The sequence below is a fragment of the Pseudorca crassidens genome, chromosome 16, assembly GCF_039906515.1.
Source record: "Pseudorca crassidens isolate mPseCra1 chromosome 16, mPseCra1.hap1, whole genome shotgun sequence".
Classification (NCBI taxonomy): Eukaryota; Metazoa; Chordata; class Mammalia; order Artiodactyla; family Delphinidae; genus Pseudorca; species Pseudorca crassidens.
Window position 1 is genome coordinate 82,646,419 of NC_090311.1, and position 22,515 is coordinate 82,668,933.

Sequence of the window (22,515 nt, forward strand, 5' to 3'; positions counted from 1 at the left end):
AGCCTGCGCGTCCGGAGCCTGTGCTCCGCAACGGGAGAGGCCACAACAGTGAGAGGCCTGCGTACCGCAAAAAAAAAAAAAAAAAAAACACACAAAAAACTAGTTTAGAGGGAGAGCAATTCCCCTGCAAGACCAACCCAAAAGGTTAATCCCTCTTTCCTGAGTAACCTAGTGTGGATCTATTAATTATAAATTATCTAAACGTTTCTTGTACTAAGAAGCATGCTGTAGTTACCATTCACTTACATTGCCCTGGTTTTCCTCTCTCTACAGCTCAAAGTTGCTGATCTGAATTTTAAAAAGTACTCAAAGGTGACTCTGAGCAAGAAACAGCATAATATCTATTACATTGAAGATGGAACATTGAGGGACTTCCCTGGCGGTCCAGCAGTTAAGACTCTGCGCTTCCACTGCAGGGGGCCACAGTTCGATCCCTGGTTGGGGAACTGAGATACCACATGCCATGCGGTGCGGCCAAAAAGGAGAAAAAAAAAAAAAAAAAGATGGAACATCGCAAAGGAATAGTATCATAGAAAAAGACATCAGTGAGGAAGGGAGTAGGAACGGACCCAAGTGGAAAGAAAACAGGGAGGCAGGTATGGCGGATGTCGAGTGCAGACAAGTTGGCAGGAGCTGCCAATGCTGCTGAGGGTGAGAGAGACGCGGAGCAGCTCAAGACAAACGGCTCCACCGGACGGGTCAGAAGGGACGGGTCAGAAAGGACGGCAGCGGAGACCCTGGCCAGCGGAGGTAAGGGCAGGAGCGCGAGGATGGGGGGGCTGAAGGGACAGAGACAGCAAGTGCTGACCACTTGTTTGTACATCTTGATTATGAAAGGAAGTAGAGACCCAGGACAGGAGAATCACTTCCTTCTTGGATGCCACGTTCCTCAGTCTATACACTGAGAGATATGGAGCGTACTGCCTTTAAGGTGCTCCCAAATCTAACATTTTGATCCCTAAAATTAAGAAATCCAACATGCCTTTATCGTGTGGTAAGACTTTGGTATAGGTATATTCAATTTGGCTTTGGTTGGCTTTGCAGCAGATTATCCAATATTACTCAGGGAAGAATGTTACGGCTGTCCACGCGACTTTAGGAGAAGCTCTTGTCAGACCCAAATTAGATGTGTGAAGGCCTACGACATGCCGGGTGCGGGCTGCCGAGCTGTCAGACAGCCCTGCCAGCGGAGTTCCTATTAGCCTTACGCTGCCCACGACACAGGGAGCTGAGGTGCCATGACTCAGGCTGCCCAATGGTAGACGCAGCACAAACTTGTGCTCCTCCCAAGGCACCATGGTGCTGGTGTGACCTACTCATTTTCTGAGCCACTCATCTACCTGGCTGATTTAGAATTCACACTAGGAAGGTAGTAAGATGGTCACAGCGTAACAAAGGAAATGGTCATTTTTTTCTAATTTCACAAGGTTTCTTTCCCCGTTTATAAATTTTGACTAAATGTGTCCTGTACTGTTTCTTAACGCTACAATGCTAGTGCAAGATACATGAATGGTGATACTCTGGGCATGTCTACATAAATTTATGAAAGATAAAAGCCATTCCATACCTGGAAGGTCAAAGGATTTTGCCAGTGCTTACATAAGGCGATTCCAAAGATAAAAATCTTCCACTGAAAGCACACTCCTCTGACTCCCTGTAAGGTGATGTGTTGGAACAGTGGTCCATCACCACAAAGGTTTTAGAAGGATGTATTATAAACTTGACCATCTCATGCCCTCCACTTTTCATAAGCTACGTTCAAAAACACTGAGCCATAGACTTGGCTTTTCTTCTTTATCAGAAATGCGTTTTAACTAAAAAAAAAAAGTAGCCTGGGTGTGAAGTACTAATTTATGTGATATTTAGTAAAAAATACTTACCTGCTTGCTTCTAGTGCAGATGTTTCTTTAGAATGTTGAGAATTTAAGATTTTTTCAATTTTCTCAACTGATCGAATAACCTGTATAAGCCTCAACACACATATCTATAAAAAAAAAATGAAGCCAAAAAGAAGTTATTGTGATGTTTAATCTTAATTATCTTATTTCCCCTTTCTAAATGCAGGGAAATACAAAGCCAAAATTCACCTTAAAGTGTGTGGAGCACTCTACAAGTTTGAATACTTCTACATAACACTGAATTCCCAAGAACGTAAAACTTAATGTTAGCTGCCCAGAAGAAGCGTATTTCAATATTCTATTACGAGTTAGTAGTTAAAAAAAGAAAAAAACTAGACTTTTTTTGTTATCTCATTTCCTGCATTTTTATTTCTTCTTTCTTTCCCCCATCTTAAATGAACCCCTGTATAGGCACTATATTTATTTTCTTATGACCCTTTTCTCATGTTTTAATTTTAGTTTCCGATCATCTTTATCCTATTTACATGTATATGACACAATTATATGCCTAAGCGTCAATTCATTAAAGACATTATTACACAATAAACATTATCAAAGAGGTTGAGGAATATTATAAAAACTCTCATCCTTAAAAGAACGAAAAGGAAGTCATTCGTTAAACAAACAGTTACTAGAACCTACTGTACAGCACAGGGAACTCTACTCAATGCTCTGTGGTGACCTAAATGGGAAGGAAATCGAAAGAAGAGGGGGTATATGTACAACTAATTCACTCTGCTGCACAGCAGAAACTAACACCACACTGTAAAGCAACTATACTCCAATAAAAATTAATTTTAAAAAAGACAAAAAAAATTAAACCAATAGTTCCTGAGCACCTATTGTGCACCAGACATTCTTCCAGACAGTGAGGACACGGGTGAATAAAACAGGCAAAAATTCCCTGCTCTCACAAAGCTTACAATCTTTTCTAGAAAGGCACTGCATTCTTGAAATCTTTGGACGAAAGCTGATATTTAAAGGAGAATTAAACAGAAGGTTTCAAAATAGGCTTCTTTCCCTTGAGATTTTGAAAATATGCTAATAAATTTAGAAAACACTGACCGAGCACCAGGCTAGAATCAGAAGTCTCAAATTCTAATCCTAACTCTGCCATTACATCCTTAAAGTCAGATAATAAAATTAAAACACAGGACCAGTAAAATGTAAAAGCAGTGCATGCAGCGGTACAGTTAGCAAGTGGAAACAAAAGAAGAAATAAACGCGGCAGAATGGGAGCAACACACTAGTTTTTCAACCTGCAGTAGAACACTGGAAGAGTTGGTCTTAGAAAGCCCACTTACTCCCTAATGTCTAAAATTTTAATATTTTCTTTATAGGGGTGCTGAGAAATTAGTTATATGCCTGTTAAACTGTAAAGTGTTTCACGGATACCAGTTATTACTGTTTCTTCTTTTGGAAAAATTGAGGAATGTTAATTTTGTGACCACTTGGGTACATCTAAAATTCTGTCTTACTATTTCAAACAGTTGACGTGACATTATAAGTGTAAGTATATATAGATACATAGAAAAAGGCTTTGAGAAAAACCACTTTCATGGTACTGAGAAGTGTGAGAAGACATGAGGGCAGGGCTTTAGCTGGCATGCAGCGTAAGAAATCTACAGTTTTCTTTCAAAGTTTTAATGCCGTCACGGATAAATTAACGCACGAGAAGAACACGCGATTTTCTCTTTTTCTCCTATTAGTTACTTTAGCACACCTCTCTTATTAACAGGACCTTAATCAGCCCAGGAGTGAGAAGACCTGGGCTCCAGCTCTGGCTCGACCCCTCGCGAACTTTGCTGAACACTGATGCCTAAAAATAAGGAGAGACCCCACACTTCCTCTCTGTCAAGGTACCAAGAGAAATAAATCAGACCACATGCGCGGAAGTGCCGTTAACTCCAAGGTGCTACCATGAAGCCATGTGCAACCTACCTTTTTTCTCCTAATGTCCTCTTGTTTAGACATTCGTTCATCTACTGCCCGAATTCCTTCACTGACAGATGATCTAAGACTCTTTAAAAGAATAAAGAAAACATACAGCAGAAACTGTTTTGTGACATTACAAAACTTACACATTTAATTAAATTCCACAGAACTTAATTTTATGTTCGGGCCGGTATTATGCAGATAGTGACAAAAATACATAATATCAGATACAACTGCTGTCGAGGGCACTCATGGTTTGGGGGCAAAATGACATATAAAGCCAAGGTTATGGAGGATTAACGGCCGAAGGAATAATAATACATGTACCGTCAACGTCGTTCAAGAAATCATCTGAATCAAAGGATAGGAGAGTCTGGCACAGGGGATGGGACTTGAGTCTGACCCTGAGAACCTGTGGGAGCTGACGATGGTGGAGAGGAGGTTATCAGAAGACAAAGGCGGGAAGACACAACTGACGGCGCTCACTCAGGGTGGGTGAGGCATGCACCCGGTGCACTGCAGGCTTCATTTTGCAGGAGTAGAAATAAACAGGGAGGGGCTGACTTGGGAGGACGTTAGCTTCTACACATTTTAGGGAACTAGAGAATCCCGGAGCACTGATATTTCCCGATGAAATGCTGTTTGGGGGATGGCAGGAATCAAGAAGTAAGGAACAGAATGGCCAGGAAAAGCCAGAGGTCATAGGTGGAGAAACATGTCCAGAAGCTAATAAATTAAGCCAAGTATGAAGAACTGAGGCCAAAATGAAGGTAATGGAAACGATCAGAATAAACTAGATAAATCACAAAAGCTTTATAGAGAGGTGAATTCACTCATTCAATAAACATTATGAAATGTCTATTAAATGTCAGCTACCGTGGTAGCCAGTGAGGCTACAATGATGAATTAGACAGAAACAGTCTTATCCCTCAATGATCGCAGAATCTCAGAGCAGCGTCGTGAGCTGAGGTCAAAAAGGCAGGTGAGGTCTGTGGCTGGTGAGGAGAAACGTGGCTATAAAGACAGCTGCAGAATAAGGGAGGTGACGTGGTACTGGCAGGTGGCAGGGCAGGACTAGAGCCCGGAGGTGCGAGAGCAGCCCAGGAAGTTCAAAGCACAGGTCAGCAGAGCGGAGAGAGCGCACAGAGAAGAGTGGGAGGTTACCACAGGCTGAGGCCCAGGAGACGCCAGCCACGAGGCTGGGAGGTGAGGGAGCACCGAGGAGGAGGCAGGAGAGCCACGCAGAAGTTGCCGCACAGCCCAGCAGCGGGCCACAAACCCCTTTCCTTCCACTCCAAGGAAAAGCACTGTAATGAGCTTTTGTAAAATTCAAAAACATACACTTTCAAACACATCTGCTAGTTCAAGGCACAGCTCAACACTTATCTCTCTTATGAAGTCTTTCCCGCCTACCCCTCCCCTCCTCAGGACTTCTCAGCTCTGACACTCCCATTACCCTGCATTTCCTTCAGTTCTCTGCAGGCAGGGCCTCTTTACCGACGTTACCTACTGAGAGCCTCGCACGTGCCAGGCGCGGTCTCGGGGGCAAGGTGCGTGAGGCCACTTGGTCTGGCGTGGTCCAGTGGTGACACACACAGGAAGCGATGTGCAGTGCATCACAACTAAGGGACAATGGAGGCCGGGGTGCCTAGCACAGACGAGTGGGTGAGGGGAGGGCAGGCCACACGGTCTCCTGTCAGAGGTGATGCCAAAACTCCCGCTCCACTGTTCATCCAGATGGGGTCCCTGTCCTCAAGGCTTACAGGCAGACACTCCCATTCCCACGGGAGAGAGTTTCTCCCAGAAACTAGGCGTTACATGATATTTATATTATCCTTCAGTTACATACAGGGGTTGAACAGCTTTTGTAGACTGGTCCAGGAACCTAACCACATGTAAAACACTGTCTGGGAAAACACTTGTAAAATTACAAATTTTAAACTATACGTCAGCCAGTTCTAAGTTGGAGACCACTTACAGATGGGGGAGGTGGTATTAACAAGTTAAATTTTGAAATACCCTTCTTTTCCGCCCTGACATTTAAAAGTGTCTACTCTTTGACGATCTGTCGTCTTCAAACCAAACACGTTTTTAGTCTGTAATATCACATGCAAAAAGTAGAGAATCATTTTCACCAGTTTTGAAGGTGAGTACTATAATCATGGACCATTAAACCACCACCACAACAACCTAACACATTAAAGGAGTTCTTCTTGGAGAAGGCAAACGAGCGTAACGTGCTTTATACATATAGACTGTTTACTGGCACCTGGGGACTTACCAGAACCTCTTCTCGTAACTGTCCCAAAGGCACAGAAAGCTGGCTGAGGGCTCTGTCCATGCCAACCTAAAGGCAAAATCATGTTGGCACAAGCATGTCAGTCAGGAGTGACACTGAAGCTTCTGTTTAACGAGCAAAGCAGTACTAGACTTAGGTTATTCTTTCCGTACAATCACATATTGCTAATAACTAGATAAATAACAGAAATGCTATCTTACCACAAATATTGCTCACAGAAAGTGAAAAAATCTGTTGATATACATGAAACTATGCAAATAGGGAAAGTCGTAATAAATCAAAGATTCCTCGTGTACAGTTTGCCTCTGGATGAAATTTTAAATGAACTAAAAAAACTTTAACAGGAAAAATAGCTATCTCTGTACTTATGATGTTCAGCCAGCTGATGTGAAAGTCTGATGAGCTATATCTCTCCTAAGTATTATTAGAGCCTTTGAGAAAAATACAAATTAAATAGAATGGAAATAAAATTTTCAGGGTTTCTAATCCTACTGGAACATTTATCTTACTGGTGTACTTCCCAAAAGCAAACACAGCTCGTTATTCTTAGTGCTTCCTGAAATTCCCATGGAGATGGCGACTTTCTATACTTCTTTGGATAAACAGATTTAACAAAAAATAAAGTATGAACAAGAAGACTTTTCCAAGTATTAAAACTCAAGCATTTCTAAACAACTTTTCCAAGTAACTGATGCGCTTCTCACAAACCATTCCTATGTTTTTATAAAACCAGGCCACCTAAAGGTCAATATTGGCCAACGTTTCCTCAACCTATGTCTGGCTAGCACAGTACCTGAAAGTAAATTAAGCACTTCCTTAAGAATCGTTGGTATCTGCTCTAGCAAATTAGTCTAAACCAGTGAGATTTCACGGTAATCACTTAGCAACTAACAAAAACAACCACTCTTGAGATGGTTATCCTTTACTTTTCACTACTTCTTAATAAGTCATTCAAAATATAATCAAACTAAACTCAAAACAAAAAATGTGTATCAAGAAAGTTTAGTTCTTTTATTAATAAGATTAGTAATCTCTCCAAGTTTCTGGGGGAAAAATCAACTAAAAGGTTTCTAAAAACACTCAGCACTTTTAAGAGTAAACATGAGTGAGAAAGAGAGTGTGTAGTACGCATGTAAACACACTGACTGGTAGGAACTCTGGATTTAAAGTTTACCAGGTTCGTTGACAGGTTGACGAAGTCTGCATAGTCCTTGTTGATGAGCTCGACCATGGCCGTTTTAAGCAGCTTATAGTAGAGCTCCAGGTCATCTCTCAGTGCTTCCAGCTGGACCCGCTTCCGACAGTCGGACACAAAGTGATCGACATCGAAGTCTTCCTGAAAATAAAACCAGAAAAAAGAATTACTGCAACGATATCACATTTTACACACAGAAATAAAAGGAGAGAAAGAATAAGAGATAAACGCCATTCTACTCATTTGAAAGGCTACTGCCGTTGGGAGAAAGTCCTTTTCAGTACACGCGACATAAAGGTGCTTGTGCACTATCGAGGCGCCAAGAGGGGGCCCCTGACCAAGAGCATTCTCTCCTGTCGCCTACATTCTACAAGGGATTTAATTTTTTTTAACTACACACGTTAAATAGGCTCCTCACAAAACAGAAATTGCTCCTTTTCCCTTAGTTTTAAAAGTAACAAATGTTCACTGTGAAACTTTCAACCAACAAAGAAATACAGCCATCCCGCAGCATCCACGGGGGCCTGGTTCCAGGACCCCCTAGGACACCAAGATCCGGGGATGCCCAAGTCCCTAACATAAAATGGCGCAGTATTTGCATATACTTTAAATCATCTCTAGATTACATAATACCTAATAAGATGTAAATGTTATGCAGATAATTGTAAATACAATGTTAATACTAGGTAAATAGTTGCCAATTCAGCAAATTCAAGTTTTGCATTTTGAAACTTTCTGGAATTTTTTTTCCCAAATATTTCTGATGCATGGTTGGTTGAATCCACAGATGTGGAACCCGAGGAGAAGGAGGGTGGGCTATAATTACACAGAAGACAGAGAGTAAAAAAAAAAAAAAATCACTCAGTCCTGATGCTCTACAGATAGGCACTATTAATGTTTTTCTCACTATTTAACACCATGATTCACATCCTTCCAGAATTTTTTTGACTTTCTCTTTAAAATATAAATTATATTTTAAATTGAGATACAGTTGACATATAACATTATATGGCTCTTAGGTGCACAACATAATGATTCCACATTTGTATCTATTATAAAATGATCACCACAGTACGTCTAGTTAAAATCCATCACACACCATTACACATTTCCTTTTCTCGCTATGAGAACTTTTAAGATTACAAAGTGAAAAAAGCTAATCTGGAAAGGGTATATCCTATAGGATTCCAACTATATGGCATTCTGGAAAAGGCAAGACTATGGACGCAGTAAAAAGATGAGCGGCTGCCTGGGGTCGGAGGGAGAAAAGGATGGACAGGCAGAGCACAGAGGGGCTTTAGGGCTATTACACACAACACTGTGACTGTACATACAGGTCACTATCCATTGTCAAAACTCATAGAATGTACAACACCAGGAATGAATCTTAATGTAAATTATGCACTTTGGGTGATAATAATTGTACCAACTCTCCGCTGCCTAGGATTTGTTGCTGTTGCTGCTTATCGTAGTTGTTATTGTTTAATGGCTTTTCTAAACAGACTGAAAAAAAAAAAAAGGTTCACTCCCTTCAACTTTCATATACACAACACGGTATTAACTACAGTCACCATGCTGTACACCACCTGCCCAGGCTTACTTACCTAATTAACTGCAAGTCTGTACCATCTGCCCCCCTTCGCCCATTTTGCCCACTCCCCACCGGCTGCCTCTGGTAACCACCCATGTGAACAGTACCTGTGGGTCCATTTTTTCTTGCTTTGCTTTTTAGATCCCACACACAAGTGAGACCATGATCATCTTTTCTCTAACTTATGTCACTGAGCACTAATGCCCTCAAGGTCCATCCACGTTGCCACCACAGAGGGCAAGAGTTCTTTCTTTTTCGTGGCTGAATAACATCCCAGTGTGTGGTGTGTGTATCAGTTTCTTTATCCATTCATCCATCCATGGACACTTAGGCTGCTTCCACGTCTTGACTATTGCAAATAATACTGCAATGAACACTGGGGACCTACAAGCGTAAACCTCACTGGCCACCAGAGCCAGGTGACCTAAGAGGTGTCCCCAGGCAGCAGCTGCAAAAATCAGGGCGCCAGACCAAGTACACACGTTCCTTTCCAGGAGATACTGTTGAGTGGAGCAAGGAGAGAGAGAGCACAGATGGCCCCGCCGGCCTCCAAGCCCCCAGACGTGGGCAAAGTTAGAAGCCTGCCCCTCAGGCCGATGCTTTAAGATAAACAAGCCTCTTTCACAGCAAGTCTGGGCCCTTTTCAGTTGCTGTGTCTGTGTCAGGCCCTGGGGAGGGTAAGTTCATGCTGCCCCTTCAAGAACTGTTTCTCAGGTCACTGTAGCCTCATGGGTCTTCCAGATGCCAGCTCCATCGACTTTCAAAGCTAGATGTTTTGGGGGCTCATCTCCCAGGTGCAAGTCTTGAAAGTAGGGGTGCCAGGGGTGGGGTTCACACCCTTCGCTCCTCGGGGAGCAGCCTGGGATGGGAGTTTCCCCTGATTGTGGGTCACCACGCTGGCGGAGGGGTGTATGGTAAGACTGTGTCTCAGCCTCTCCTACCCACTCTGATGTGGGTTTTTTCTTGTTTGCCAGATGTGCAGGAGTTGCTCAGCTAGTTTTGGGGGGTTTTCTCAGAGGAGGTTGTTCCATTAAGTAGCTGTCGATTTCGTGTGTCCATGCGAGGAGGTGAGTTCAGGATCCTCCTACGTCACCATGTTCCACGAAACCCCAGACCTCTTCCTGTGTTCACACACACACACAATCTTAATAAGCCTTTTCTAAGCTACTTTTCCCCATATAGAAATATAACTTCAATGTCTTTTCATAATACATATAAATTTGTACTGACATTTTATATGGATGTGAGTATTCCACTGAACAGATGTTCAGAATCTTTCAAAACCAACTTCCAAGTACTGGTCTCACAGGTTCGCTATGCCATCTCCCTTTGTAACATTCTGATGCCCCTGGTAGGCAGACATGCATACAGCCAGCAGGTTACTGTCTATTGCACCTATGACTCTGCTACTAGCTGAGCTGTTTAGTCATCAAGAATCAGATGTGATGATTGCCGAACTTGTTAAGGTCACTTGTACTTATCATCAAAATTACAGAATTTTATTAAACATTATATAAACCAACAAAATATAAGTGCAAGAAGATAACTGTTCTCATGAAAACTATGATGCTCTGTGAAGACCCGATGCTGAGAAATTGATAAGACAATTTTTCCTCAATTATGTATCACATGACCATGAACCAGGTAGGGCAGCTGGAAGGAGGGTCATACAAATCCTGAAGGATTCTATACCAGATTCTTTGCAGATGCCTTAGGGTTCTCACCGACTTAAAGGACAATCTAGAAATCGAATCAGCAGACGAATTTTCAGAGAGAAGTGCTTGGCGCCACATCAATGGAGAATAAATGTACACATGTATGAGTGAAAATAGAACGTTAAGGACTCGAGCACCATCCCTCGAGTACTTGTAAAAACTGACTTTCTTAATTAATCACCCAGACACCTGCTCTGATAGTGTCAGATAAGAGGATTTCTTACCAAACTGTAATTTCACAGCCACTGAGTGAAAACCATCTGCTTCTTTACCTAGAGCCAGAATTAGCCCAGACATCTTGCTGCTTGAGAGGACCCCAGGTAACACCTTATATTCATAGTTACACAGCAATCGCAGCAAGAACGTGTGGGCAGGCCTCAGCCTGACATCCTGGCCTTGCTATTAACCAGCTGTATGACTGTGCAGAGCACTCTGCTTGCCTCAGGTACATAATCTTTGAAGGTATGAAATTCAGATGGATGAAGTTCAGGTATGAACTTCATGGTGACATTCTAAATCATATAACTCAACTCTCACAAACAAATGCTATTAGGTAACATTAGCGCTCAACTTGCCATTTATATATTTGTTCTTAAACAAGCGTTGCATTGCACAAGACTAAATTACTTAGAACATCTGTGAATACTGGATTAGGAAGCTTTTGCTATGACAGCAAACAACCCCAAACTCAGTGGTATGTAACAACTGCCACATTTCATTTCTCAGAAATAGTTTTACTTTACACTGTAGATTTCCTAAACATTTAAAAAGAAAGAACTTAAAACCCATACATTTATAGTCAACTGATTTCTTACAAGGGCGCCAAGACCATTCAATGGGGAAAGAAGAGTCTCTTCAACAACTGACGTTAAGACAAGAGAATATCTACACGGAAGAGAATGAATTTGGACACCAACCTCACACCATAAACGAAAATTTAAGTCAAGATAGATCAAAAGACTTCAACAGAAGAGCTAAAACTATAAAACTCTTAGAAGAAAACAGGTGAAAGTCCGTGTGACCTTGAATTAGACAGTCATTTCTTAGATATGACACAAAAAGCATCAAGATAATAGAAAAATTGAATGCGATCAAAATAAGAACTTTTATGTGTCAAAAGACACTATTAAAAAAGTGAAAAGACAACCCACTGAATTGGAGAAAATATCTGCAAGTCATATATGTGATGAGGGTCTAATATCCAGAATATACAAAAACTCTTACAACTCAACAATAAAAAGACAAACAACCCAATTAAAAAATGAGCGAAGGATCTGAACAGACACTTCTCCAAAGAAGACACACAAATGGCCAAAAAGCGCAGAAGGAAGTAACAACAACTGGACCATTTGGCTGTAATGTGGAAGAGTGTGACAGGACAGAGTAGAGGCAGCAGGGTCAAGGGGAAGAGACCAAAGCAAGCGTGTTTGAAAGCCAGTGGGGAGAGTGCAGGAGGGCCTGGGCTCCAAGCACGGGCGGAAGGAAGGAAGGAAGGAAAACCCCTCTACGTAACAGGCGAGGAGGAGAAAGAGAACGGGCACAAATACAAGAATGAGCCGTCATCGTCAGCAAGATGAAGGAGTTCCCATTCGATGGCACTATTTTTGCTATAAAACAGGAAGCGAAGTCGTACGCTGGGCTAGAAGGGGAAAGCTACGATTCCAATAGCACTCCTAGGTAAAGGGATCTAATTTATCTCTGTTAGCAGGCCGCTTTCTCTCCCTGATACCAAGATCTTAGGTCCTATTTCATCTGATAGCTGGCTATCAACGCACGCTAAAGATTTCTGCAAGGTGACGAAGCTAACGGTATGATGTCACCACCACCTCTGCCCCAAGTGATTCTTCCATCTGCCACTCCTGTCTTTTGATCACCTCCATCTTCCACAAATCTGTCCCCTCCTCTTTCTCATTAGATCTCACAAGGACCACTGAAATAACTTTTTAGTAGTCTCTTTTTTTTCTGTGTTCAGAAAGGTAGTTTGCTATTTATTAAGAATTTATTAAATACTTTCCTAAAGGTCTGAGGTACCACTAAGACACTGAGTTGGGACTGAAACACATGTGCAAGAACGGTCCATATCAAAATATTAGCTCATCAGTTCAAATCCAACACAATTTTCCCTTGAGCTGGAACCCGATATCAACCTGAAGGAACCAGTGGCACAGCGCCCTCTAACGCTGCTCCAATGCAACAGACATGCCCATGTCATCTGCTTTAACCGTGAAGGCAGCTCATCGAGCACAAGGCCCTCGGTGTAGCACACAGGGCCCCGTCCAACTTGCAACCCTCCCAGCTGCCCTCCTACCTTTGCGGTCTCACTCCTGGCCAGCCTTCCAGCCTCTTTGGACTAGGTCCAGTTTCTCAGCACACACGGTGGTCTTCCTGTGACCATACTCAACAGCCCAAACCATATCTTATGTACCCTTGTACTATCCCGTCTAGATTGCTGGTTGACACAAAGCAGGTGATCAATGAATGACTGTTTATTAAGTGAGCAACTGCTACCACTGTCCTAACAGGCCCTCGTCATGTCTGGCAGACTAATGACACAGTTCCCAACCCAACGACTGGATTTCAAGGAATCTCAACTCTCCTAATGCAAATAGGACATTCCCTAACTTTCCCACAGGAACAAATTACAAAATGTGCTGAATGAGACACAGAGGTAGAAATATAACCCCGACAGCAAGCTCTCCACCCACCATTTCTGCCATGGAACTAAAACTTATAAAATGTCTCTTTGAAGGAAACACAAATTGCAAATAACCTTTATCTCCAGGTCTCACCTAGAAAATCAACGTTTAACACAGGATAGCTGTCCTAGGTATCTTTCTTCTACGTGTGAAGTGGTCACATTTATTAGCACTACAAACTGTAGGGCACGTTCAGAGGCTTAGGAGCCGTGACAGAACAGGGCCATTCCAGCCACCTTCCCAGTTTGCCCTCTCCTTACTGCAGGCTCTACTTTAGAACTTGTATTCTGAGGTTTCTGCTTTCTGCAGCTGCTCTTGCCAAAGGCATTCTGCCATCTCAGAGCAAGAAACATGGTGGGGCTAGCAAGTCCGAAAGAATGCTGGTACTGAGCCTGAAGGAAGCCTTGAAGAAGGCAAAAGTTGGACAAGTTAAGTTTTCTGTATTGAGACTCCTGAAATCAGAAGTCAGAACAAAGCCCCTGATCTCTGCTTGTGCCTTTTCTTCTTCCAGTGCGCCTCTTCTCATCATGGTCTTTCTTTCTACCCTCGCTCCAGGGCAGCTCTCAGCCAGGGGGTGGAACAAAGCGTTCCTGGATCAGCAAGTTCACTCTGCGGTCCCTTTCACACATCCCTGACAAGTTATGCTCTTCCTTGCGGTGGTTTAGCAGAAACACCACTGTACGAGAACAAGAGTAAGTTATTCCTGGGTCTAGACAGCCCCGCATACTAAAAATGATATGGCCACACTGGAGAGAATCCAGATGGAAATACTGTTTTTTACCACATTAAAAAAAATTTTTTATTGGAGTATAGTTGACTTACAATGTTGTGTTAGTTTCAGGTGTACAGCAAAGTGAATCAGTTATACTTATATCCACTCTTTTGGATTCTTTTCCCATATAGTTTATTACAGAATATTGAGTAGAGTTCCCTGTGCTATACAGTAGGTCCTTATTAGTTACCTATTTTATACACAGTAGTAAGTATATGTCAATCCCAATCTCCCATCTTATCACTTCCCCGGCACGTTTCCCCTTTGGTAACCATAAGTATGCTTTTAAGATCTGTGAGTGTGTTTCTGTTTTGTAAATAAGTTCATTTGTATCATTTTTTAAAATTAGATTCCACATATAAGTGATGTCATATGATATTTGTGTCTCTCTGTCTGACTTACTTCACTTAGCATGATAATCTCTAGGTCCATCCATGTTGCTACAAATGGCATTATTTCGTTCTTTTTTAGGAACAGTATAGAGGCGCCTTAAAAAGCTGAATATAGAACTACTATATGATCCAGCAATCCCACTCCTGGGCATGTATCTGAAGAAAACCATAATTTGAAAAGTTATGTGCACCCCAATGTTCACTGCAGCACTATTTACAATAGCCAGGACATGGAAGCAACCTAAATGTCCATCAACACAGGAATGGATAAAGAAGGTGTGGTACATATATACAATGGAATATTACTCAGCCATAAAGAAATGAGATATAAATACTTTTAAAAACCAGAGATGTGATCTGAATGCAAATAACAAAAAGAGAGAGAGACTGATGAACCTAAAATAAGAAAAAGCATAGTATGACTTAAAGTCATCAAAAAAGAACAGTAAGGGACTTACACTCACTTCCTTAAAAGTTTAGCGTCTACTGAGCCAAAACGTTTACCTTTTTAACACTGAAAACAGCCACTTAGTGGTATCAAACCCCCCAATCCTTAGATATAAAACATAAATATGTTTCTTGGTAGTTTAAGTACAGACCGAGAGGGTTACACCAAATAGGTATGCAAAGTTCCTCCTAGCTCTGATTCAAATCTTGGATATTTTCAAGGCTGTGCCTGATGAACCTTTATTATCCATAAAACGTTTTCGGTTTATATTGCTATTCTGCTTATGTAAGTTTATGTCCTACAATGACCTGCAGACCAACTTCGAGGTCACCTTATAAAGAGCAGTAGAGCAACTTTAGAAAAGGAGAATAGCTTGCTTTGTTGTATCGCAACAAAATGAGAAGATTCTCATCTTTTAAATATCTCATTCAGAAGCTTTAGATGAACGTTAAGGAAAAACTTTCGATTTAGTGCCTTTTCCCCCCACCTGATCCCTCGGTATGGGCGTGGGTTCAGAGATCTGGTCAATGCATTAGTACTGAGCTTTTAGGTGCAAGGCGCTGGTCAACAAGCTTCTGTCTGGCCAGGGGACTGGCAATCCTACTGCACTGCATGCTAACGGGGTCGGGTAATAATAGGGGCTTTTTATACTTAGCTCAAAACCACTTGCACACAACTTCAAGGCCTTTTCGCTCACTACGCACGATTTCACAGTGGTGCTTTCTCCAGGCTGCCCCGGCCACACCTGAAGCCAAGAGACCCACTGCGAGGAACAGCGAGGTCCCGCCGGGGGCCGGCCCGGAGCGGGCGCGGCCCGAGGAGGCCCCGGAGCGAAAGGAGGGCAGGCCCCCCGCCGCCGGCTCGGGAAGCGGAGCCCCAGCGCGCACCTTCATGAACTCGTCCTTGTCGAAGCAGAGCGTGTCCGGCCCCTTAGGTAGGTTCATCCTACTTTTCTCCATCCCGCCGGCCGCCGCCGCCTCTCAGCGCCGAGACCCGGACGAGGCGAGGAAGCAGGACGCCGCGCGCACGGACTCGGCGGCCGCAGCCAAGGTACAGAAGGCGCCGCTTCCGCCAACATGGCAGCGTCCGCGCCGCGGCCAATCAGCGAGCGCGCCGCGGGCCGGCCTCCACCCGCCGCCGCCAAGAGGGGCGCCGGGACGGCCGCCGCCGCCGCCGCCGCGCTGCAGGTGCTGCTGCCCCCGTGCGGCGGAGGGCGGCCCTGCAGCTCGGGCCGGCTCCGACCGGGCGGTCCAGGCGGGGGCTGAGCGCTAAGAGCACGGGCTGGAGGACTCCGGGGCTCCCTCTCGACCCGCTGGCAAAAATCGACCTGCAAGCTCTTCCAGGGCGGAGGGAACAGCCACGGCCGCAGTCGGCCATTCGGTTCTCAGGTCCAGGGTTGGGCTCAGATCCAGGTGGGCGGTCTGAGTGCAACTTTGGGTCTTCAAGGTTCTTAAAGGAGCGCCTCATCACCTGCCTAGTCGGGACACAGCCGGCAAATACATGTGCATACATATTCATTTTTAATGTAAACCAGGAATGGGCAAATTTTTGTGTTTGTGGCCAGTATCGGTGCGATTACATCCCCCTCCCCCATTTCTCAGACTTTTTCCCTCCTCCTGCACATCCCACTTTTATTTTGACGGTTTCTTTGTGTTTCTCTTTTTCCCATCGTCCCTCCCTCTGGCTGTGAATACCATGATCAAATGATGATGATTCATTTCTCTTTTTTTCTCCTTAAGACCCTGATAACCCTAACCACGAACCTCAGTAAACACTCTTCACCCTGCCACGTCTTTCCTTCCTGCAGCCCGTTGCCTTTATACACCAGGGTGTAGGCTGTTCCTCCCAAGGCTGTTTTCTCCTCGGAGATAATGCTAACCCCTAAGAGTCCTTAAAAAGGAGATCAGCTCAGTGCTTCGTGACCACCTAGAGGGATGGGATAGGGAGGGTGGGAGGGAGGCTCCAGAGGGAGGGGATATGGGGATGTGTGTATACATATAGCTGATTCACTTCGTTATACAGCAGAAACTAACACAACATTGTAAAGCAATTATACTCCAATAAAGGTGTATGAAAATGAAAAAAAAAGAAATGGCAAGCCTACCGGGAAAAAAAAAAAAAAAGGGAGTGGGACAGAGGAAAGCAACACCTTAAGATAAGACACTTGCATTCAAGTTACTCCAAATAGGAAACTGGTGACATTTTTAAAATGTAGGTATAGAATCCAAAACAATATACTCCCCACCACTGGGACTGGCAAGTCTTGTCAAAGGGAATGTTCCCTGCTAATGTCTAGAGAAGCTGATGGATAGGATGAGAGGTGGGATCTATCTGGAAAATCAAAATAAATTACAATCATGAAAAGTACATCCTGCTATTCTTTTTAAAATGTGGAGCCAGAAAGGCTCATTATTTGTTTTGGTTTGTTTACTCTTATTATGAAAATTTTCAAGCGCACACAAAAGTCTGGAGAGCACAGGATACCTCACCCCCTTCCACGTATTCATCACCTTGCTTCAACAATCATCTGTCTTCTCCTACCACGGCACTACCACTCCCGTTTTTTCATCTGGAATGTATTTTGAGACAAATTGCAAACACCACATCATTTCCTGCTCCCCAAATACCTCTGTTTACACATCAAAGAAAAAGAAGAAAAAAGATACTTCCTTACAAGCCCCCAATGCCATCATCACACCTAATAAAAATCACCAGTTCTAATACTGGCTCTGAGAGGTGTGACTTTTAGCCCAATGCCACGAGGTTACTGAGTGACAGTTGCAAACCCAGAAAGCACAGACTGCAAAGCCCACCCTTAACCAAGGCGCCAAGATGGGGGGTTGTGGGGAAGGTGCTGGGTAGACCAAGTAAAAATGTCTGAGAAACCCTGCCTTTTCTAGAAGTCTAAATGAACTAGAACTTGAACTCTTTCCTTCCTTCATTATAATTGCCTTCTGCAATTGTTCCCAGGCCTTTAGTAAAGAAATGTACCTAAATTTATACAGGCTGGCATGCTAATCATGGGGATGCTGAAGGGATTAGGGGGTAAAGGAGAACAAGGGTCCCTGCTACTGCCCGCCGTGATTCTGGACGCATGCAACAGTGAGCGAGCAGCGGCTTGAAGCGAGACCTTAGTTCCCTGACCAGGGGATTGAACCCTGGTCGCCTGGGTGGAAACCAGGAATCCTAAGCGCTAGACCACAGGGGCCAGCGGCTAGAATTTAAACCCCCAGTCCTTGTCTACCTTGAAAGGAAGAATCTGACAAGGAGACGGAAGGTATAGAGGAAAGTAAAGCGTTTATTAGAAAAGCAGAGTACATGCGGAAAGACGCACGGGCGAACTCAGCGAGAGAGTCAGGAGAGTCATGCCTTTGGGAAGTTTAAATCCTTTCTAAGGGGTCAGTCTTCTGGGTCTTTGCCTTCTTGGCTAATCATCTTGCTTTGACCCCATGGCTACTTTGTCCTGGGACCCTCCCCTAGGTGAGCATGCACCCCTCAGTCAAGAGGATTTCCTCGCACAGGCGTCTGGCATGGGCAAAGGCAACACTTATTATGGGCTGGCACCCCTGCCTTTTTGACCCCATGAGGCCGTTAGGGCATGAGTAGTGTCTCCCTTGCCTCAAGGACGGGAAATGTGTGATCTCTTGATCTCTTAACAGGCTTTAGCCCCTCTCTCCTCCTGCCATAAAAGTGTCCAATGTCCAGTTACCTACCCTATTCCTGTTGTTGTTTCTTATATCAAAGTGCAGATCTTTAAATGCAGACAGGAGCCTGGTCATAAATACGTAGCCAGGAGCCCATTTGTCTCTTGTCTCAGGAAATGTAAATAAGAGGCTGGTAGTGAACAGTAGGCCTGCGGCCCATCTTCTTCTCACCCCAGGAGGTGTGACCTGGAGGCCGGTTGTAAATGACTAGTCTGGAGCCCATCTTTCTCCGGCCTCTGCAGGAGCAGCAGGGAAGACCCCTGATGCTAGTGGAGCATCATGGAAAGGACAAAGTGAAGACGGAGATTAAGCCTGAACCTGCCCAGAGGACAGGTGTCACTCAGAGCTGATGTTCAGTCGGTACACATCATTTCACTCACGCAAATGTGGGTGCGTGGCCTCTGTCTAGAGCCTGCTTCCTGTCCCCTTGCTGCCTTGAGCCCTTCCCAAGATCCCTACTGTGGCCTGGGGAGTCGATTGATGAAGGGTTAAGGTCTAGCTCAGCAGGGGTCCTCTGGCCAGCTTCTGATTGGTTCATTGTCTGTGCTGCTAAACATTTGAATATCGTCTTTAGTGAGATAGCTATTTCATAGGAAATAGGAACTGAAAGATTAAATTAAAAGTAGATATAAAGTTCCTAATCAGTGCAAGACATAATAAGCAGTCAGCGTATCCTAATTTTCTTCTCTCATTCTCCTTTATTTAAAAATATTTATTTATTTATTTGGTTGCACTGGGTCTTAGTTGCAGCAGGCAGGCTCTTTAGTTGCGGCTCGAGGGCTCCTTAGTTGTGGCACATGAACTCTTAGTTGCGGCATGCATGTGGGATCTAGTTCCCTGACCAGAGATCAAACCCGGGCCCCCTGCCTTGGGAGAATGGAGTCTTAACCACTGTGCCACCAGGGAAGTCCCCTTTTCCCTCATTCTTTGATCTGTACTTTTCGTAAGAGCAGGACTTCAATTTGACACATTTTTCTATCTTCAAGTTTCTCTCTTCTATTCCCTAATTTCACTCTTCTGCCTTTCATTTCATGCTAAAGCTCATGCCTGCTACTCCATTTCTAAGTAAATATTAGCCCCCTTTGACTTTGGATCTCAGGAAAGTTCTTAGTTCCCTATTTTCAGTGGCGTCGTGACAGGTCCCCATTTTTCCTTCCCACTCTTCCCTATTTATACTTCTCACACTTTTGGCAGACTTGCCATGGAACACTTAAAACTTGCAAAGAGAAATACTGTGCTCAGGGAATTCATATGAGCATTTTCTCCAGTAATCATCAACGTGCTTTCTTTCTGATCCCTCCTGAACTGTTGTGCTAGAGCAGCGAAAGCTTCCAACAGCAACCGGAGTCATCCTTGTTCGCTACCGCAGGAGAGGAGGGTTTCCATTTTTATATGGATCATACGCTTGAACTGAAGGCTACGTATATAGTCTGACACTCTTTCATTCCAAGAGGAAGGCAGGCATGGGCTGGGGCAGGGGCGCGGGTGGAACCAGCATCACGCTCCAGGCCTCCAACCAACTTGGCAAGCTCGCAGTGAGCTCACAGGACCATTTCAACATCTTCTGTATTTGATTGATATCCCACTACGTTCCAGAGTAGATTTGAGGTGGTTTGGTTTGAATCTTAGAATTTCCCATTCCAACTAAGAGACAGATTAATCCTAAGGTATCCCAAATTTAGCCTCATCTCCCTAATCAATTAGTACCCATGTTTGGGTATGGTAGTACTGGAGTATTATTCCATGTGTATTTTATAACAGACCCAACTAATAAAAGTGGTAAGGATAACTCTTTTTTTTTGTTTTTAACATTATAGGGAAAAACATGAAAGACTTTGAAATAAACGTGGAAGAAAATAGAGTCTTCAAAGGAAACATAGGTGTTTTCTAGCACACCCTTCTGGGCCGATTCTGTGGGAGTGTTGTGTGCCTTTCTTGTCTTTGAGCTATGGACAATCCTGTAAACGGTAGATAATTGATATCATGCAAATTATTCTTATCTGCAGCTATACAAATGAATTTTGTCCATGGGAAGTACAACTGACCCCCTCTTTCCTTTGGAGGAATCCAGTTTTGCATCCATTTGCATCTATAAAAGCAAATTCTTTTAAGCATTCCTGTTTGTTTATGTGTCTACTCTTTGGATTCTCCCTTGGAGTCGTGGTAATGTCTTACTGACTTCCTTGTTAATTAATGAATTAAATAATATCTTTACAAGTGTTCATTTTATATTTGTATGAAAGTCATAATTTTACCTTCAAAAAAATTTTCCCCTAGCAGCATTTCAAATAATAAGCTGTGATAGGATTCTAGCAAATGAAAGTGCGGAGAAATCAAATCAGGGTGAATTTTAGAATTAACTTCTGTGTGGCCAGCACTGCGCCAGAGGTGGGGAATGAATGAGGCTCCAGACCTGGCATCTGGCCCTGGGAAGCTGTGACCTGCTTTGTCATTGTCGTGCATGACCAATGATGTGACTTTCCCACCAGAGTTCCTCCAGGCTCAGTTAACCTTCCTCTTCTGTGCTACCCTCTCCTGTAGTGATCTTAACTATGCCTTTGGTTTCAGCTCCCACCCACAAGGCAGCTCCTCTCCTATTGCCTCCCCACTATCCACTTCTTTCTTCCCCACCATGGCCAAGTAACGGACCACCTACTTGTGCTATTTCATGGTGATGTCCCACCGGTGCCTCAAACTCAGCACGTTCAAACCTTGATTCATCATCTTTTCGGAAAGACCTGCTTATCCTCCTTCATTTTGTTTCTTGATAAATGGCTTCACCAGATGCCAGCTGCATAGGCCAGACACCCAGGAATCATTCACACAACTGAGCCAACCTGCTGTACCACGACCTCAAATGGATGCTCAGCCCTGACTGTAGACTCCCCTGTCTCTCCAGTGGTTTGCTTCCTTTCCAATGGAAATGACCATTTCCCACCTAGGGGTTTGCCTCAACACCTAACCCCGCCCCTTCTGAACAACACCCCCTCACTCTCAGCTCATGCCTAGTGTCAACTTTGAGAAAATAAAAGCAAATTAGGCAGGAATTCCCTTATCCTCACCATCAGATAAAATCTATAGCGGCATCTGTACCCATTTTAGTCTGTTTTTTTAACATTTATTCAAGAAATATTTATTAAGCACCCACTGTGTGCTGGGTACTGCCCTGAGTGTTGGTAATTCAGGGATGAACAATACGGAAAAGTCCCTGTCATCATGGGTTTACGTTGTAATCAGAGAAATGTACCATAATCAAAGAAAAAGAGGGTGTTTGCTAAAGATAAAGCAGGTTGATGGAGAAGAGCCATGATAGACTATTATGGGGGAGCATGTTTCCCAGCTGTCACCAGGGGGGCCCTCCTTGTGTTTAGGATTCATTCCTTCCAACCCTTTCAAGGCTTCCACGCCCAGAGTTAGCATCAACATCTCCTTCCTAAGGGAGCATTCCCATCAGCATACAAACCAGCTTCCATCTTTAAAAAAAACCAAAAAGCTTCCTTTGACCCAACATCTTCTCATTCACAGTATAACTTCTAAAATGTTTGCCTATACCTGTGGTTGCCCAACTAGGGTAACATGCACTTGAAAACTCTCTAAAGAATCCTGTGAACACAGCAAAGGAAACTATCAACAAAACAAAAAGACAACCTACAGACTGGGAAAAAATATTTGCAAACTATGCAACTGAAAAGGGATTAATTTCCAAAATATAGGAAAAGCTCATACAGTCTCAATAGCAAAAAAAACAAACAACCTAATAAAAATGGGCAGAAGATCTAAATAGACATTTCTCCAAAGAAGACATACAGATGGCCAACAGGCACATGAAAAAAACGCTCAACATTGCTAACTATTAGAGAAATGCAAATC

At 43.6% G+C, this 22,515-nt stretch overlaps 1 protein-coding gene across 3 annotated transcripts in view; it reads right to left on the bottom strand.

Moving 5' to 3' along the window:
- COG2 (component of oligomeric golgi complex 2) overlaps nucleotides 1-16,009 on the bottom strand; it is a 41,514-nt gene extending 25,505 nt beyond the window's left edge. For 2 of the 3 annotated variants that reach the window (XM_067711125.1, XM_067711124.1), the window contains exons 1-5: nucleotides 15,829-16,009; nucleotides 7,307-7,468; nucleotides 6,115-6,180; nucleotides 3,840-3,920; nucleotides 1,881-1,984 (exon numbers count right to left, since the gene is read on the bottom strand). In XM_067711125.1, coding sequence (XP_067567226.1) covers nucleotides 1,881-1,984; nucleotides 3,840-3,920; nucleotides 6,115-6,180; nucleotides 7,307-7,468; nucleotides 15,829-15,900 — 485 coding nt within the window. In that variant the 5' untranslated portion in view covers nucleotides 15,901-16,009. The remainder of the gene's footprint in view (nucleotides 1-1,880; nucleotides 1,985-3,839; nucleotides 3,921-6,114; nucleotides 6,181-7,306; nucleotides 7,469-15,828) is intronic. The other variant, XM_067711123.1, reaches the window with a different exon arrangement.
- Between the last annotated feature and the right edge of the window lie 6,506 nt (nucleotides 16,010-22,515).